General features: G+C 33.6%; 1 protein-coding gene across 4 annotated transcripts in view; it reads right to left on the bottom strand.

Moving 5' to 3' along the window:
• The window catches only part of Ethr (ecdysis triggering hormone receptor), a 45,096-nt gene extending 32,533 nt beyond the window's left edge, over nt 1-12,563 (bottom strand). For 2 of the 4 annotated variants that reach the window (XM_071700844.1, XM_071700866.1), the window contains exons 1-3: nt 10,389-12,563; nt 10,150-10,265; nt 9,799-9,961 (exon numbers count right to left, since the gene is read on the bottom strand). In XM_071700844.1, the coding sequence (XP_071556945.1) occupies nt 9,799-9,961; nt 10,150-10,265; nt 10,389-10,479 (370 nt within the window). In that variant the 5' untranslated portion in view covers nt 10,480-12,563. The remainder of the gene's footprint in view (nt 1-9,798; nt 9,962-10,149; nt 10,266-10,388) is intronic. The other 2 variants (XM_071700852.1, XM_071700857.1) reach the window with 2 other exon arrangements.
• Between the last annotated feature and the right edge of the window lie 8,439 nt (nt 12,564-21,002).

Below are 21,002 nucleotides of genomic sequence, written 5' to 3'. Positions count from 1 at the left end.
CCTTTGGACCAACGGCTTAACGTCTCTTTCCGAAAGCCGGAGCCCAGTTGCTCCGCACAAGAGCCTATCTTGCACGGAGGGCGCAGCTTTCGGAAAAACATTCCATGTTTACATGGCTCTAGTGGACTCAAACCTAGTTCCTCAGATTACGAGTCTGGCGCTCTACCACTAGACCACACTGCCGCCCCGATGAATACGATAATAAGATATTCATTTAATAAATAAATAATCGGTAATAATACGAGCGCTCGCTAATTATGTGAGTTAATTTTACTATTTACATATAAATACAATTTACATATTGTAGTGAAAATAAAATTGTTTCTACATATGTATAATAAATTTTTATATCTGTCTATAATAATAATCTATATATACATGTCAGTGTTTTATTTTGCAACAATTAATATTGCACTATAATGAATTTATTGCAGTATAATTGCATTTATTACATAAAAACTATGTTTTTACCAATTGCAATAATAGCTTTTCATCACTGCAATTTTTATTCGTTCACCGGACAACTAGCAAATAATTGCTGACATTAATCTATGAATCGAAAGCAATAATTGATATTTTCTTACGGTATTGATATATACGGTTAATTTCAAATTAAACGAAATTATATAATTTAACAGCTTGGAAGCTCTATTGACGATTGACATACCCGCAGTGCGTTTGTCCGTACTACGTTTAATTAACCATGTACAATTTCTCTTCATCAAAGCTACGACTTCAAAGATCTTGAGCTCGTGCATTTCTAATTGTAAGTTATTTGTAATTTATTTTGAATTATTATCTACTGTTAAAAATAATTGTAAATTATACTCATTTCTTTAATTATTATTGTTATTAATAATTGTAAATTATTTATTTGTACAAAGATATCATTTATCGAAGTTTCCTTCAGTTTTTTTATCATGAGAATAAATAAAAAAATATAAATACTTTCTTACAAATAACACTATTTTCCGCTCTAGTTACCTCGTAGATATACCTTATGGATAGAAATCTGCCCGATTCAAGAAGATCTAAGTTTAAAGTACTCAGAAGTCAAAAACTTCGGGAAAATTCTCTTAGAGTTAAAATAATGAACAAAGATTAAACCACACAATTTATTCAGCATTTATAAGCATTCGACCTTTCAATTAGTGAGCATTCTAGCGAAAACTGGCATCTTAGAATAATTAGGAATGAGGCACTGCCAGTATGCGTTACGTTTATGACCGTGAAAAGAGTTAATTGCCGTCGAAGTCAGTACACTTTTTTTTCCACTTGTTGATAACATTCGTTGTTTGTTTAACCCAGCTGCGAAAAACTTCGCTAACGGCTAACAAGAACTGACATCGTACTTATTGAGTAGAACCTTGATGTACCTTGATGTAATACGCATTTTACCTTCACCGATTACCTGTCGCACGAGAAAAACATTTTATAATTTCATACCAACGTCAAGGTGCAAATAATAACGGCTCGGTAAACAAAGGTACGGGCGGCACTGATTGCCACACTCAGAGAAATGGACAGTTCGTTCAAAAATTAACAAATGGATAATCCGATATTTTTAATCGGAATTATGAAAAGCCGATCAAGATTAGAATAATGTCCAATCAATGATAGCCGGATATAGCCGGATATCATTGATAATTGATCAGCTTTTTAATTATTCTGATTGAAAGTGTCGGATTGTCGGTTTGTTAATTTTCGAACGATCATTTAAACCTGGATTTTTCTCTCAGTGCATGAGAATCGTGTAATTGGACGCTTTGCTAGATTGACGATGCATCGACCAAGAAGAACTTGAGAAACTATCACGCCATTGTGTTAGACCGAACATTGAATCCAATATAATTGCTGCAAATTTAATTGTCGATGCGACAAATACAAATACTCAGAATTTCCTGATTTTCGAACAATCAGAATAATTCAACAAAAAATGTCGAGCTAAAACTTCAAATTGTCCAGATTTTTCAGATTTAAATATATATGTATATAAATAGTCAAAATTTGAATTTAAAAAATGGTAAAACGGCAAAAATTTTGTTTTCAAACTCGTCTTCTCTTCTTTGGATGTGAAGCTATTATGTATATATTCGCGCATTTACTTTCTCGACTGAATTGCATGTTATGCTTGTTAGTTTATCATTTTCTCGCATGTCACTTCGTTCTAATGACAACCGTCGACATAACGCGTTGCATTCGTGAAGCGACGACACTCTACTATCTTCTACACAAAATATTCCGGACAGATCGAAGTTCTCATTGTAGACATCTACTAGGTAACATCTGCAGTTTGTTTTTATTCGAGTCTAACGATGAGAGTCAAAACACTTTAACGCGGAGTAGTATTTATAGATCGAAATATAATCACAGATCATTTTCACACACACGATCTCTGACCAAAATAATTAAGATTTTGTATCTTTAAATTGTTATTTCTATCTCATCAGATCACTTTTTGTTCCTATTACATGCTACTTACATAAATTAATATTCATGATAAATTTTGTTTATTTTATCAACTAATAATTGAATTGTTTAAATTCAATTTCTAAGCGATAGCTTAATAAAAATTAATAAATATTAATCACATAAGGAAATAATGCACGGAAGTCCCCCTCCAATTTCGATGAACTTATAATATGTTATATTCTAGATCAAAATAAAGGACACGTATCTATATATAAATGTGTTTCTGTGGCAATTATAATATATCCATTCATTATAAACAAATCTGGATATATAAGTAACAAATAAATCCTGTTTGCTGTTTTGGAAAAACTATACGCTAAAAGGAAGCTGTATCTTAACATTGTAGTTTATGTTGAGCAATCTAATCTGGATGTCGACGACACTTTTGTACGACATTAAACCTTTTCTTTCTCGAGCGAAAAATTCATATTCGTAGATACAAGTCTCGTAAGATAAAGCTCACAGCGTAATGCAGAACGTCATATATAATAGAAAAAGACAGCTTGCAATAGAACAACGAAACAAATATTGCGCGTGTTGATCTTCTACTGGAAGCGATGTCTGCTGAAATCGCGTCAAGATTCAAGCCAGAATGTTGAATGCAATACTTCTGTTCAGTGTTTTAAAAAGAATCATTACAGCGAAACAATTACGCAAAGAGGCCAAAGATAGACTGTAATAATGAAGTATTTGTCCGGCTTTTAATGATGAAATAGAGTAAAAGTTTTATATTCGCGGAGGTTATTTCTGCAAAATTATGAAAATTGCAAATACGGAAAAAAGAAAAAGAAAAGTTAAATGAAAAAAACGTATAACAAGAAATAAAAAGCCGCATTCTTTGTATTTTGTGTGTACTTTTTCACTTATTTATTTTAAAATAAAAATTGCCCCAGACCAAATATGCAACAAAATATTTTTTATTCTCATGCGTTCTATTGTTTTTGGTAGTCTCATCGAAGAATGTTACGGTCATGCAGTAAATGTAAAAAAATTTTTTTACAAATAAATGCTTGAAAAATAAAAGATTAAAAAATGCATGAATTTAAAGCTGAAATCGAATGAATAACTAATCGTATAATAGTAAAATGGTGAAATTTACGTGTAAGTTTCTTTTTTTATTCGATTCAATACTAGTTAACATAAATACGGTAACACGCCAAGAGTACGAAGATCTGTCAAATTAATGTAAAAACATTAATTTTTTGTTTCTTCTCTGTTATTACTTACAGTCCCTTCATACATTGACTTTTTCTATTAATATACTTTGCTGTTTTACGTCATTTGCATTACATTATTTTGATTATTTCATATCATTTTCTATCCTGAGAAGAATACTATGATATATATGGCATACATTAGTAGGTCATTTCACGATTAAAAAGTGTTAAATGCGCGATAAACAAAACACTTTTTAGTTGTACACATTAATATGCACATGTATAATCTACATAAAGAATAGCACACTCTACCCTGTATATTTTCAACAGACGGAAGGCGATCGTGCGGAGACAAATTGTACATTAAAGTGGTGTGACAAAAAAGTTCATAAGTTATGTAGTCACAGATTTTTTTAATAACTCAATAAACGATTGTCTGTAAAAGCATAATTATGTTTAGAATTCTTATTTGTAACTTGTTTTTACTTCCATTATTATTCCAACGACTCATATGTGAAAAGACATATGAGTTTGTTTATAATCTTTCAATTTTGTATAAAATTGTGCCCAATTCTACAAAAGCTTTTAATCAAATTCGAAACTTTGTGAGAAATATAGCAGGTGTTCGTATGATGTTTATGATTTTAAATCTTTTTCTCGATCGTAGCGATAATATGTCAATGTTTCATGTTTCGCAAAAGTTTTACACTGACAGGCAAAATCCAGTAGATTATTCATCATCAGCAATGCAGTGACATTTTATTTCACTATAGGAAAATTGTTTATATCATCCTCTCACGGGTTCTTTTACGTTTAAATTTTGATATACTTGGAAAAAACACAAACAAAAGTTTTTATATTCATTATATTGCGCCCTTTCAATAATGATTAGAATTATTAAATCGCTATTAAAACTATTATATTGCTGTAAAAACTACAAGAATTTTCTTGTTATTACGTTCGTTAGAAGTCGGTTAAGTTTGTTAATTTACGTTTGCGTATTGATCATTAGTTTCTAAAAAACAAAGGAAAATATATCACACGACGTCTTCGTTATCTAAATGCTTTACGACAGCTATTGTGACAATTAGCAGCGCCTTTCCTACTACTTCAAATAAATTGGAATCAATAAATTACATAAATGAATTATAATTGACATTACATAGATCAATCAGAAATCAATTTTAACAATAAAATATTAAAAATCGTATGCAAAAATATTTTTATAACGTATCTATTTTATACACGGCATTTAAAATTTTTTTATTTTTTTATGATAGAAATATCTTGACTCGATTTATACAGTTTATCTACCGTTATGTTATATCTGTAAGTAGAACGCTTAATACGGATGTAGTTAAATAAACATTTTGTTTGAATATCGGAAACGTAAATAAAAATAATAGATATTAACTGAACAATTGATATTTTTCCGCAACTGATATTTTTAAATAAAATATCGACTTTTAGACGTTACAATGCTATACAAATGCAACATGCTACAAAAATTTAATTACAAATATTTAATTCGCAATCACATGTAAAATTTATAACAGCGTATACACATATGGCGCACATAACTATGTACCTATGTACGCTGACATTTGTGTGCTAATAAAAGAAACACGAACTTTACCACCAAACCGCTGCTTTAACAAAAGTCGTAATTAAAATAGCAATGCTATACGGATTTTATAATAGATTCACAATGCATACTGAGAATTAACGATTTCGAAAAGAATTACTAGACCTAGGAAATAGTCGAAGAATTTAATTTAATTAGAATTCCATGGACGTAATCGCGACGTGCGCGAGCCAGACTGACTTATCACCGTGCAAAGAAACTTTTCACTTTCTAAGTGAAATACCCGTTCTGATCATACCGTCATGAGGCGTTTTACGTCGCAATAAACGCTACGCGGCCTCGACCGTGAGAGCGGGCAGTGTTTCGAAGGAATGCCGGACGAGAGGTATGCCGGTGTCAAAAGGAAAAGAAGAGGAGGAGGGCATCGGACTTAAGACGCGCGTCGCCGTATGCGCCTCATAAAACCCAGACGCGCCTAAATGCTACCCCCCTCTTTACACCACACCCCATCTGGACCACCTTCGCGCGACCCTCCACGGTAAACGCATCTCACATCTCATATAGCCCATAGAGACCCCTCACGACGTTCTCGCTACTCGCCGTTGATTCAACCTCGATCCTCCCGTCGCGTCGCCCTCCGCGTTTCGCCCTTTCTTGCATTCTTCCGTGCAAGCAAAAGAGACCGGGGAATCGAGATATATAGCCAGTCGCTCGTAAGGAATTGTAAGCCGGAAGAATCTCTCACCCCTGCAACGCCATATGGTACCAACGGTTTACGAGCACGGACATATCGATGTTCGTCCGTAGCACAGAATGGAAGTTATTTGACAGTAAATAAAACGTGTCACTCGCGTGCCCGTATCAAGTGGTGGTAGCGGTTGAATATCATTGTCAATTTTTAAAACAATTGATAATCGATGAACAATTTATATTCGTGTTTTAGACTTTTTTATGTCAAACGTTTAATCGTCGAATAATTGTAAATTTAACTGTGTAATCATTTCCTTGTATCAAACGTTATATTTTTATAAAGTAAGGTAATACTTTAGCTTTTTCTCTTTCCCATTTCACTTTCGATAATTAACTAATTGAAGGTAATAAAACAAAAGAACTAATTGCTTCTTGAAACATCTTTAATAACTATGTACGTCATAAAAAGGAGCGGTATTAAACCTAAAGAAAACATAAAACTGAGTCATTATTTTCATGTCATTATCGTGAACGAACAAAAAGAAATGGCAATAGTAGCAATAATTGATTCGTTGGTTAGTTGGTTTACCAAGTTATTCTATAATTTGTCGAAGAAACTTTTTGGAAGGAATAATATCTCTAAAAGTAAATAATCCTTGGCCATGTAGGAAGCTTAACTTTTTCGACTTTAATTTCTATTGATTTAAATATTAGTCGTAGCACATTGTGAGTTTCGTTCCTTCTAGGAAGACATGGAATTCTCTTGACAATGTAACTAATGCAAATGCGATTTACGAATAAGTATACCATCTACAGACTACTTCATGTCGCTTATATACGTTCGTTCGTGGATTTGCAATAATATTGTTTGCTCTTAAACCACGAACTGGTACGGCTTTTAATCTCTTTGTTATTTCAGATACTTGTTCTCCAAATACGAATAAATATGTAGTACATAACTATCGTGGTTAGTTTAATTAAAATAAAACAAATAACGTCGTGTTTTATTTAATAAAGTAGTTTTTAAAAATCTATTGCTTAATTATTTTTAGAAAAAATAGAATAAATTATAAATACAGAAAAAAAGAAGTATATTTGATTAGTTTTAATTTGATTAGTAGTAATTAAATTTAATCAAAATAATATTATGAAAAAATGATTTTCTATTCTACTGAAAAAATACTGAATTTTTAAACCTATGCACAGTTTATTTCATTCAAAAATTATCTAAAGAGATTGTTAATATAAAGAAATATTCTTTATATAAAATCCAATAAAAAAGAATGATATGCTCTTTCTAATATTTTTTCTATCATATCTATAATAGAATCTGTCTAGTTGCAGACCGTTGCAGTTAACAGATAACAACAAAACATTGAATAAGAATACAGAAGAATGAAATTTTCGCGAGATAAACTAAACTTGTTTAATGTTGAATTTAACTGTTTCTCTAAGTTTGATTCTTGTTAAATTTCGTGAATCCTTTGACAGAGTAGATAGATAGAAATTGACAATAGACGATAATGTGGCCTAGTAATTAATGAGACTAATTATCTCGCAAATTACCCTTAGTAAGAGTTAGCCCTTTGCGGTGATATATAAACTATATAGTTTTGTAAACTATTGACTTGCAATCCTTATTAGACACGATCAATTACTGGCTACCAAAAAGCTGAGATTCTTAAAGTGTGATGTTTCGATCCAATAGTTGTTAGTAGTATACCGGTGCTGAGATATTCTTAGCAATAATCTTAATCACTGAATAAAATTGTCACCGGTTTAATTAACGTAGCAGGAAGTGGTATCAGGAAGTGGTAGCAGGAAGTGGTAGCAGGAAGCTTAAAACGTTTCATAAAAAATGAATTCAATTAGCAGTAGTCACACAGTGGGTTTTAATAATGGTCCAGCAATTATGATTTTTAACGGTACACATGCATGATCTGCTGTTTGATCGCGATTAACTCCGAACGATGAGATACAAGAAGAATCAAAACTATTTTTGCCAATGGCATTTTTCTTCCGACGATATTTTCGCGTCTTCGTACTAAACTCGTGAAAGTTTGGATAGCCGTAGTACCATCAACCATGTGATGCTTAGAAAGATTTCTGAATCTCCCTCTTTTTGTCTTCCTTTCCCTCCCTACGTTTCTGCAATATAGATTACCAAGAAACTAACGCGCTATAAAAGTAGGCCAATCTCGTCTCATATATAGACAATATAATTTTTCGAAAATAATTTGATCGCCAGTACTAAACTTGCCAAATTAGCTATTCTTTATGAAGTTCCAATACGATTAATGGTTTCAAAAAAATTTCATAAGAACTGCTTTTAGAATAAAAAATGGATAGGGAAAAACATGAATTGTAAATAAATATATTAAAATACAAAAAATGTAGTTAAATTTAGCTCATTCCACAACTCTAATGTAACTTATGATAAGTATATAAAAATTGATAACGAAAAACTTTTATCACAATTCGGACAAATATGTGGAAAATCAAACTGTTATCAATATAAAACAAATAAAAAAGTTATATGTGTGTCAATACAATAATTAATTTGAGTAAATATTAATTAAAAAAGTTTAAAAATAACATTGAATTGTTGAAACGATCACCGCAACGACAATACTTCAGAACGTTTTTTATACAAAAACAATTCTTGTCGCTCTTGTCAAAAATCGTGTAATATTTTCTCAAGCGAATGATATGATCAACTGAGAGAAATGGAATAAAAAAAGTTAGATTTAATATCGATCCGTCAAGTTTGCAATTTAATCGCGTACCTGCCAGCGTGCTGATAGATCTGCAACTTATGACGTACAGGAAAAAAAGAGACGCATTTTTGTGTTCTTTTTCGGCAGTCCAATAATGGTGAAATGAGATTATTTTCTATGGATTCCGACAATTCAGCAATGCGCGGTGATATCGCCGTGCACTCTGGATAAAAACTTACGTCCATCATTCCAATATGTCGCAATATGAGACAAACTAATGCAAATCAGCTGTAAACCATCTTTTGGATAGCGCCCAGTGGATATTAATGCTTAAATTATTGCAACTAAAGAAAAATGCACATTTTTCCTATTTTATAACAGACGTGCATATATGCGCCGTTAATGTCGTCACCGAACTTGAGGCAAAGTTTTATTCCTATATATACATCGTGAAATGCTGAGTAAGTATCAAAATTTTTGTATTTCTTTAGCTATAGAACTTATAATTACGGTTTTTAATTGTCGCAATATGAAAAATATCAATATTAATCGTCCTAGTAATTAACACATGAATCATCAATCCATTATGTTAGTATATGCGTATTATTTGGATTTTATCATGGCCAATATCTGATAAAATATATACTATATAAAAATTCGTATAAACCCGTTCATATTTCATTGCATATGTAATAACTCGAAGAATACAGAAATAGATAAAATGTGCTTTCTAGTAAGATAGTTGTTAATTGTAACTTTTACCCTGAAGCTTTTTAATAAAGCTTTTTGCCTTTTTGCGCATACTAATACTTTAGAGAGTTTAGAGAAAGAAGAACGGCCCGCCGATGCGGTATTGACGTTCGCGCGATCCTGAACTGAAATTCCAGCGGGCTCGAGAGGCAAGAATTGGTCCACGTATTCGAGCCTCTGTGACGCAACAGAAATATGTATATTGGTTAACGAACCACGCGCAGATTCACGAGAGGTAAAGGGATGACGCGGGTCTATCAACATATGTCCGTTGAAGAAATATGTGACGTTCGATATTTTTGGGTTTTAGCCGGCCGACAGATCACCGCGCCCTGTCCATGTCGAGTGGCCGTGCACGCGGCTGAGATGATAGGAATAGGTACACCAAAGTGCGTCATGCTTTTTCGCGAAATCGGTTCGGACTTACACATGTGTTCGCCGAGCGGCCAGACCTGCGGGCCCGAATTGACTTCAATTAACACAGTAGGCGTACAGATCACGAGCACGCAGAGGTCGGCGACGCTCAGATTCACCAGGAAGATGTTTGTGCTGTTCCTCATGTCCTTACCCCGCAGCACAACTAACGGCACCTGAGAATCACGCGATTACACGCGAAATATAGCAGCCGACTCCAACGATTGATTATACATTGATAGATCGATATAGCGATAATATACGAATTGCAAATAAAAGCGGCGATTAAATTATACTGTTGATATTTCGTTGATTGTAAGTGTAATTGCACAATTGACAATTAATAAAATACAGTTAAAATTACCATCAGATTGCCAACTATGCCAAGAACCATCACGATAATACAGGCTACCATCGAAGTGGTTCGGATGTAGGCGGGCAGCATGTACAGCGCGGAAGTAGCGTTCTCCGACTCGATTACTGGAATCAGCGGTACGAGATACTTAAAATCATCTAGACATATTTCACGGAGAGTGTCCCGAGCGTTTGTAATTAATGTAATGGATCGTTTTACAATATAGGAAACCGTAGTTTTGAGAGTACCTGAGAATCCGTCGAGCGCGCTGTTGCCGATCGCCGTTGTGTAATAGGATGAATTCAATTCGAACGCGACGGTAGACATCGTTGTCAACATCTTTTTCAAGTGCGGGATTAATATGCACCTTCCACTTGTTCCTTCGTCGCTCGTTCTCCCGGATTTTTTCCCCCTTTTTAGACTATTTCGTAAATCCCCTCGCGATCACGTATCCTCGCACACTCGATACGTTCACGCTATCACGTATCTTCACTTAGACGGAAGGGGAACTCGCCGCTTGAGTTACGTATTTACAAGCCTTACATACAAGCACCGTCATGTCGGTTTTTGTTATATGTTTTTTTTTTAAGGAGGAATTTTAATTTTACGTCGGTAGCACTTTCCGCGGTGCCGCGACAATTCTTGACGTTGGAGTTTCGCGCGTTTCGACGACGGATTGCCGTGTGTCGAAATACAACCCGAGAAAATCCATTAGGAATCGCAGGTGCGCGATGGCACCACGACGTTCCGCGACGCGAACCCAGCTTACCGTTTTTGCTTGCTTTAAGATAACCACCACTTTCGCCGGGTTGGAAACGTTAAGTGACATCATCAAGTCTCTCGTCACGGTACATTCACCATTAATTATCTCGATACGGCGCGTCGAGCAGAGCTCTCAATGAGATCGCGAGAAATTGCTCGCCCCGCGCGAAACGTACTGATTGGCTTCTTCACTTAAAACGGGAATCCATTTAACACCTCGATCGAATGGCTCAGACGGTGGGAATGTTAATTTGCGGAAAGCCCCAGACAAATGTTTATCTTCTATAACTTCGACGAGAATTTGCACCCCGAGGAATTGTATGTTACGTCCTACGCGCGACCGATTAACATTATTAACTTTCTCACACTTTAGACGTAGCTTTATGAGTGACTTGTTTAACTGAATTGTGCCGTTCGTTTGCCAGATTGAATGAACAGTCACATTCGTCCAATAAAGTGGCGTGACCTGCGCTGAATATACTTTTACCTCAGAACTTCTATACCGGGGATTGAATTTAATAAAAATATATTAATCCATTTAATAAACTAATATTAAATTTGCTTATTCTTCTTGCATTATCTTGATGGAATCTTATGACATGATAAAATTTTATTTTCAGTTCTGTACAATTTCTCACAATAAATTATCTAGCAATCGGCAAACCGGAAATAAGAATGCTTCTATAGCAATACTTGTAGCATTTCTCGAGTTCGCGGGAAGAATCATTGAGAATTTTTGAAGTATGCCATTCAATCTCAAAATAGAATGCTTCGCGTGTTCCGATATCAGTAGATGTGTACCATAATCGCGCAAGCATCCCGCGTATCTATATATATATATTCGAAACCTACATCAACACGCGCGATTAAATTCGCCGCAACTCGATTCTGCATTCCACATGTAATTCCTTTCATTGACAAAACTCGTTCTACGTCATTTGGTAAAAATTCCCTCAGGTATGACAATTCCGATATCGAAGTGGAGTGTAAGTCAACTTTGTTCGTAATTAGTGAGGCAATCTGTTCAACAATCTCTCAAGAGAGTCGGACTTAATGAACTACCGGCCAACTAGTAAGACCTCTACGATTTAATTGGCCATTTCCTTGATCGCTTTTTCTTACAGGAACGAAACTTCCTGGATCACGGTTAATTTAATTTTAACAAGCCGCTGATTCAATCTGCCACGAGAACCACCGATAATCTACCATCGATTTATTTATTTTAACAAGAGGAAGATGAGAAAAGTGATTCAATCAGATCGCACGCATATAGTCTCGCCGTCGCTGGCATTTCCCAGAGTTAAATACGATTCATTTCATTTTAATCCGCCACGTGGACAATTTATACATCGCCGCGCATCACTGGACTGTCACTCACAATTTTGCCGCGAAAATAAATTCACGATTGACGATTTATTCAGACCAGCGTACAATCCGCGTTGTCGAATTTCGCGCAACGCAACGTCTCGATCGTCATTCTCGTCGGGTTGCCCTCACAGGTGGTTCGAAACACGTTCCCTGCTTGTGCACAGCCCCGTGACTTCCGTTGCAACGCGCACCGATAACTGACCGAGAATTTCGACGGCATTGTAGCCACGTGATGCGTTCGCTTCCTATCATTATTGGTCCGCCAGGCTATACGTGCCCAGAAGGAACCCGAACCGTGCAAATAGTGCCGGTAAACTGAATGGAACACGGAACTCAACCGGCCGCGAACTCTCGAACGCGCCTCCCTTTCGTTGGGAGCATGCGCGCTCTTTCCCCCTTTATAGTATTTTTTTTACCGCGTGCGGGGGTCTGTAGTAATTAATAAATTAACATCACTTCTCTCTCTTTTTAAATGACGTGCAATATATACCTGGACTTACTTTAATTATATTTAATAATACTCATAATAATTTTAATAATATTGTAATAACAATTTTTTTACATACGTTTTCAACTTAAAGTAATTACGTGCTATTTTATTATGAAGCTTATTTTGTTGCACTTTATTATACTACGATTTTAATATAAACTCTATCAGATTAAAAAGTCAATTTTCAACGTATTTCATGGTCTTAAATTTAAAAAGGCATAATAATATTTGATTAAGTAATGTTTGTTTATTCTTATTATAATTACTTAATAGATTATTGCTTTATATTAAACATGGACCATTTTAACCAATTTTATAAATCAATTCAGCTTATTTCTATTTTTAGATATCAGTGAATCAAATTAACTGCTTTATAAACCGTTAGTGTGACATTTTATTATTATTTTATAGTTGTTGTTTATTAATTCATTATATGTATTTCGTATTTTTACAAAAGAAAAGAGAACATCGCACTCGGATGTATCACCGAAAAGAGAAAGGAATAGGTACGTGTCTCGTTTTACTTGCGATAAATGCAGTGACTGCAGTGTGCATTATGTAACTTTTAAAAATGTAAACCGGGGGGCCCCCCGGAAGTTGTTGGCGCAATGCATGACTTCGCATAATTTAATTCACAATCATCAGTGTTCAACAATACAGTAATAAAATCGTTATTAATACAACGTCTAAAAACGTATTTTCTTTATTTTTAAAATGTAAATCTTATGTCTCAGCATATTTTAATTGTTCCTTTAGATGTTAAAAATGCAATTAATTATAATTTTCTGATATTATAGTCACTTAATTTCTGTTTTTTCCTTTTCTGCCGATTTCTCACATTATACCTTTTACGATATAGGTTAATAACGGTTGTGGTAAAGTATGAAAGAAACGGCAATAAACACGATTCCCTATTAGGAAACCAAGCGCATTCCATTTAAATCTCTCGCTGTCAATCCTCTCTGTTTGCATTGTAGTCGATTTGGGACAGTCTCATGCGCCTCGCTTTGAAGTGAAGCGCGATGAAGCGACGGCATCACGCATTAAAGGTGATTTATCTTACGCTGTATAAATTGTCGCCGCACACGTCGCAATTATTGTATTTTCAAATTTGTTCTAATAAATAATTCAAGTGTACAATTGCGATAATCTATGATATGACAATGCGTATGATACATTATTAAATTTTTATATAACGTATTGCAAGAAAATATTTAATTTGCAAAAATAAATTTATTTGAGCAATTAATGAAAAATAGATTTTCATTACTAATGTAGATTTACATTTATACTAAAATTCTTCTTTAAAAATTAAAAAGATGCGGCATGAAATAAAAAATCGTGAAAAAACTTCAATTTGAAAGAAATAACAGATCGAAAGAAAATAACAGTTTTGGAATATTTTCTATAAGTATATGTGTAATTATATTTAATAAAAGTATTAAATATGTATAATAAAGTATAAAACATGTAATTATATTTAATAAAAGTACTAAATATGTATAATAAAGTATAAAATAATGCAGAAAATTCTTTCTGCATTAAATTTTAAAAATTTTAATTTAAAAAATTCCAACATATTAAAAGCAAACTATATACTTTCTCGTCCACATATTTTCATAAATGCTTTTAATTAGAGGCATTATGAAATTGTAACCTCCATTGCTTTGATAATTACGTGTCTTTGTATAAAGTAAATATAATAGATCTTTGATCTTAGCAACATCAATTAATGATGCTTACATTCATAATTATATTCTTCTTAACAAACTTTTAGCTAAAAATAACTTTGTGATATGATACGGATCATTGAATGAATCTTGAGAGTTCATTTAATACTTGCAATATCATTAAGAAATTCGTAAAACTATAGAAAAACTGTAGAAAAATACTACCCAAACGTGTGGTAGAAATCTGTTATAGAAATATTATATAATTATCTAATACTATTTACTTTTACAGGTATGTTTGCGTAAATTACACATCTTATGCTATACATATCTTATTTTGTAATTATATCTATTATACATATCTATTATAAATAATAATAGTCGCACATTTTACGTAAATAATATAAGAGTTGTCCAAATAAAACATAGATGGGTTGCTGCGTGATGAACAGTGACGTCACTGGAGATGAGACATCTGCCTAAATGTTAGGGGTGCCTATATATAGCACTATCAGCAACAGTGTGATATGTATATTTACCTGTGTACATATTCTTATACTGTCTTAAATTACAATAATGATTTTTTACTCGATCCAACTGGTCATCTTTTATTAATCATAATCGTCGCGAAGTTTCGACGATTAGTTTTGGTCCTTCTCAATCGATTTAACTTTTGATGCTATTATAAACATCCTTATTTAAATCAAATGAGAAAAGAATTTAGCATCAAAAGTTAAATCGATTGAGAAGGATCAAAACTAATGGTCGAAATGTCGTGACAATTATGATTAATAAAAGATTTAATAAAAGATGGCCAGTTGGATCGAGTAAAAAATCATGATTGTTAATTTCTAGCGAAGCAAAGTTTCTGATTTGGTCTTTTAAATTACACTTCACTCAAACAGTCTATGTTTCATTTGAACGACTCTTATAGATGCACGATTGGCTCGTTTACCTACGCATAGTAAGTTTATTTGATGCCTGTATTGACTAAATCAGGTGTCTTGTCAGACATTTGCATTTACAATATGTACAATGTACATCTTGATGCTATATTCAATCTGCCCGGTTTGTACAAATAGAAATCTAGCTTTTCCGAATAAACACGCGTATGGATCAATATCGTTGAAACTTGTGCAGTTAACTGAGATTTTAGCGAAGCACAGCGGATTCAAATCGAGCGTTAGAAGTAAAGCATTGTACACTGTTAATGCAGCAGTAACACGCTATTGCAATATTGATGCACAACGGATATTTCTTATCACTTGAGAATTTTTCATATCGACTGATTTATTTCCTCGTTTCTTTAAAATGTTTACTCAGCATGTTTGTACGTAGATTCTGTCAATAGATTCTGTCAACTATCTCAGTTCGATGTCATTTTTTTGTCGTCATAAATAATGGAACTAGAAAGTTGATATATAATATAAATTTCACTAGGATCTTTAATTTCTTAGGAAGGATCGACATTTTAAAGTAAGAAAAACAAATATAAAATTACAATATCCAGAGCATAAAGCATATGTCTTTGACTTTTAACTCCTTCTACTTCCTTTCAACTTCCAACATTTGATTGATATGAGTTTGCAAAACTAGTTTATCTTTCTGAAAAATGCGAGAAACGTTTTTACAGTTACATGCATTTGGTTTCTTTGGGAATTACCTAAATATTATTGTTATAAATCGATATTTTATATCCGATATTATGCCTTGATTATTTGAATGTTAGGCTTTTGCTACGAGACGTCTTTGTGGCTAACCACGGTGAGAAATCTAATCAGTGTCGTAGCATCGTGTATCATAAGCTAGCTGTCATGTCAACGTTAGCAGATTTTATTTATCGATACGTCAATACGGAAAGGCGTCAATGACGTAGCTAAACTAGGTTGCGTAATCAACGGCGCCAAATTCATACGAGAAATTCTCCGGTATTTCGCCAACAATTTAGGAATTCCCATGAGTATGCCGCGTGATACACGCGAGTTTCATCGTTCAATAAGCTACCATGTTTCCTAAATAGCTTTGTACGATTGTTTCAAGCGTCACAGACGCCTGAAAAACGGCTCTCTCGATAGAAGTTGGCTCGATTCGGCAATATTATTGATAATAAATTCAACTCGTTACTCATGCGTGCATTTCCGAATATTTATATCCAATCATCCATCCTGATTAAAAAAAACATCCGAAAACATCCTAATAATTAATAATTAATATCAATTCTTCAACGATTTTCATAAAACTATATAATTACATAAAATAAGTTAAAATTATTTTAATTTTTCTTTATTTCTTACCTTTGCTGATAAGAAATTCTCTTTTATTTTTTGTATAAATATTTTTTAAATCATAAAACTTAAAAAAAAGCATTTTAAGAAGAGCATCTGCGCTCTATTCTGCAAACAGAATGCTTAGTCTATGTGTTATTGATACACTTTGTGTTTCCGAATTTTCTTACTTTATCTTACAATATCTATACTTTCGCTAGATAAAAAAAAATACTGAAATACACCATTCCTCTCAATATTGAGCTGTCAGTTTCCGGTTTTATCTATTACTTACAAGTAGTAAAAGTATACTTGAAGTGCTTGACCTATATATGTATATATGTATATTGTTGACGTACTTATAATCAGTGAATATCTGTACTTGATTGAAAACGTGGTCATGTATGACAACATTTCAATCAAGCCCGTCTATCACTGAGTTTTACATCGCAATTGCTTAACATTTTAACTGAATAGAGCTCTTTCTAAATTATTGATGAACGAAACAAAATTGTATTGCAATTACGCGTGCATTGTCCAGATTCATTATTTATTTTGTATATTAATCGACATAAAATAACGACACAAATTAATCATGAAAAGCTTTCATTAATAATCCCTTCAAAGTTTAATTCGTTACATTTAATGTTATCTCGGAGTGAACAATAAAACATGTGTTGCTCTCGCAACATTTTGCATCCGCGGGTAATGACGTGGGATCGAAGAGACGAATGATCGCGCGTTTATTCGCGAAGAATGCAGTATTCTACTTATGCCGATCGCCTAGTCAATCAATCTTAGCATTGCCACTTGAACGGTCGATGAATAACACGTAGGTGTGTAACGGGGAGAGACTCAATTTCTCCATATTGGGTCACGCGCATGCAACACTCCGCGATCTCTCCAACCGTGGCGCTTCCACGGCCGAAGATCCATTGCGCGTCGTTCTTGCTAAACGGCGCGAAAATTTTTCTATCCGCATACGAGCCGAGTGCGCCGACGGCTAGAGAAGCAACAACAAAGCTCGCAAAGCGACCCGATTATGCCGAGCAAAGGAAAACGTCGACGCGACAGTTATAATGAATGACAGCGAACGTAATTCAACGGTTTATCCATTAACCTCGTTTTATATTAGAACGTGTAATCATAAAACGTTTTACACAGAGAGTTGAGGGTAAAAATAAACCTGTAAAATTCGCTTTAAATTTGAGATATATAAATATAGGTAATATTTAAAGTTGTATGCAAATTGTAAACTGGCTTCATTTTTACTCAATAAAAATGCGCAAATATGAAGATTAATTACGATGTGAATAAATATTTATTTTAACTTATTTCATTACATCAAAACCCCAGATGGATTCGTGATAAGGCTATATACCGACAATCGAAGCATTCACTTACAAAATTACGTTCCCTTTCTGTGGAAAATTTACGCTACGAAATGTAGGCCAGTCTTCGCGTTTCCGGTCGATTACAGATAAACTTTCACGGGTATTTGTCAGCGTTAACGTGTTACGTCGCGGAGGCACCGTGATGTCGCGGCCGAAATCAGAAGTCTCACAGGAGAGTTATGGTATGACGTTACTGACACTGATTTTTATGCATGTGATCAGTCACCGATGCGTGTGAGAAGAGCGTTAGTTAAACGGGAATACGTAAACCGCAATGGATGACTTCGCGTGTCCGTCTGCCTGTCATAACTCTTGTCCTAGAATCACAGGGTGTTCTAAAACTAGCGAAAAGTCACCGTGTCTTTTATTACTTCCATTAAATAATTTTAAATCAACCTGATTTGTTTTATTTTTTTTTAAATTAGATATCAAAACTTAAATTCGTATCTCTCTTGATTTCTCTTTTTTCAGGTAAAAACTTCGTTCTTCACAACGCCGCGGTGAGTCTATTTTTCGCTAATTTCCGCAATTGTATGCACTTGTTCCGAATCTATCCTACGAGCAAATGCTATATTTCAAACGTGCCGTGAGACACGTGATGGTATAAAGAAGTCATAAAGTAAACATTGAACGGATCGGAGCCAAAACTAGTAAAACTATAATTTATCGACGTTCGTAATTTCTCACGATCAAATCAAGTCACTCGCGATGATGGACGAAAGAAAGAGGGAAAGGAAATGAGAAAGATAAACTATAAAAAATAATTATATTAGTCTAATACTATAATAATAATAATAGTAAAATAAGCAAAAGGTGTATTCCCATGTATATTACGAAATTTTATATACTTGCATCTATCTCTTACAAAACGTTAATTCCATTCCAAATATCAAAAAGTATTAATTTAGGGAATGAATTTAGAGAATGTATTTCCATTAGCAATATCGCAAAATTGCAATAAATTCGGAATATGTCAGTAAATTTGAAATATACGTAAGATAAAATGGGATAAATATTGTCACAGATAAATAGGACAATACGATAATTTCTCAATGACAAGAAATTTCTAGCGATTTGAAATCATAAAATGAGTATTCGTGTAATAGCCATCGGAAAGTCATTAGAAATGACAATCATAAATCATATTAAAAATCATCGCATTGACCTAATTTATATTGTTGAAGAGCCTGAATTGTGCCACTCGACTCTGCTGCAGTGATTCTGACGTAATATTGACACCGTTAAAATAAACCCTCCTAAACCCAAATGTAATATGAGAATAAAGTGGAGTTTGCTGGAAACACGAGCGGGGTAAGTAAGTTTTCTATCGTGTTCCCTCTCTCGTCTTTTTCTCCCTGTAGCATATATCTTATGAAGTTCAGTGTGAAACTGTTCGTCGAGGATTCGTCAGAGGATTTATCGAACATCCGACGGACGTGTGGATAGAGATGGATAAAGATTGCAGGCTGTGTCTGCATCGACCTACAACTGGACGGTATGGGGATGTTTGAGATACGAGGAAGTCCCGCATCTCTAGCTTTTAAAAGTCCGCCACTGTTATTGTTGGTCCTGTGCCAACGTAAGTAATGGCCAGCATGGACGCAAATATATCCTTCCGCGCTTTTTCTTATTTGCCTTTGAAGTGCAGAGATCGGCTCACGAACCGTCTGCACGCCTGGTTGAAAGAATTATGACTCGATAGCGGACTGTGTCTATTTCGCGTAGTGGGTCACCTATGTAGATATAATTTGTCTGAGCGATTATCTACATCAAAGGGAGTTGCCCAAATCATTTCCTCGTAAACAAAACAAAACGTTCGTCAAGCTAGGCATAATGTTTTCTAATTACCGTCCTGACACTAACACAATAAGATAAATTATATCGCACTCATTAACACGAGCTGTTTTATGTATCAATTAGATACGCATAGAGAAGATGATACACCGCGCGTATAATATATTACTTTATATTATATTATACTTTAAATTTATCTAGTAAAGTATGGCTAAGATATTGAAGTTCAAAGATAAAATTGAATCAATTAAAAGTGTAAAGTATTAATACGAATTTCCCATTTAAAATTATAAAAAATGAATATGTCTATGATAATATCTTCAATCTACTATATCTACACAATAGTGTTTTCAATTATAACTATATATTCAATAGTTAATCATAAATGATTAACAATAAGATATATATATATATATGTAAGATTTTTTATGAAGCGTACCATCAAAATTACTACTACAAAATTATTCCTTGGCGGTTACTTGTTGAATTACCCGACAAGTCGCTAAAAAGAATGTATTTATAAACAAATTATTAAAATCATTAATATACTCTATTATTAATATAATATTATAGTGTTGTGTTAAATAATTTGTAGTCATTTTTTTTAGGTATATATAAATAAATAATAGTTATCTCTTTTGCTTCATCTATATAAGTATTATTTTATCTTTTTTTATTCTTTTTAAATTAAATTATATCTTGCTTCTTTATTTTTTCTCAAATATTTATAAAACAATCATAAAAAGTGTATATATGGGTGTGTAAGTGTACGTAAGTATCCACAATATATTAGGTAAACTCGAGTCCGTTTCGCTATAAGCCCAAATGACTATATATGAATCAGTCATCCCTGCGGAAAAATGATTTATCATGATTCTCATCAGATAGTGGTGCCATCTCGTGCTGCTTGGGCTTAATACAATTGATATAGTCATAATACCATATATGTAGATTCCTTGATTTTTACCGCCATCTGTATTATCAATATTATATCATATAGAAAAACTCATGATAACATTTATCAGACAATAAAGATATTGGTTAACAAGTATCTAGCAGATTTAGTTCATGCAATTATAAATATATGTATAATCCCCCCCACGACAATATAATTTATTCA

The sequence above is a fragment of the Temnothorax nylanderi genome, unplaced genomic scaffold (genome assembly GCF_030848795.1).
Source record: "Temnothorax nylanderi isolate EJ_2023f unplaced genomic scaffold, tnyl_v1.0 TNYL_tig0002_pilon, whole genome shotgun sequence".
In the NCBI taxonomy this organism is placed as follows: Eukaryota; Metazoa; Arthropoda; class Insecta; order Hymenoptera; family Formicidae; genus Temnothorax; species Temnothorax nylanderi.
The sequence above is the reverse complement of the archived record's forward strand: the minus strand, read 5'-3'. Positions and strand labels throughout refer to the sequence as shown.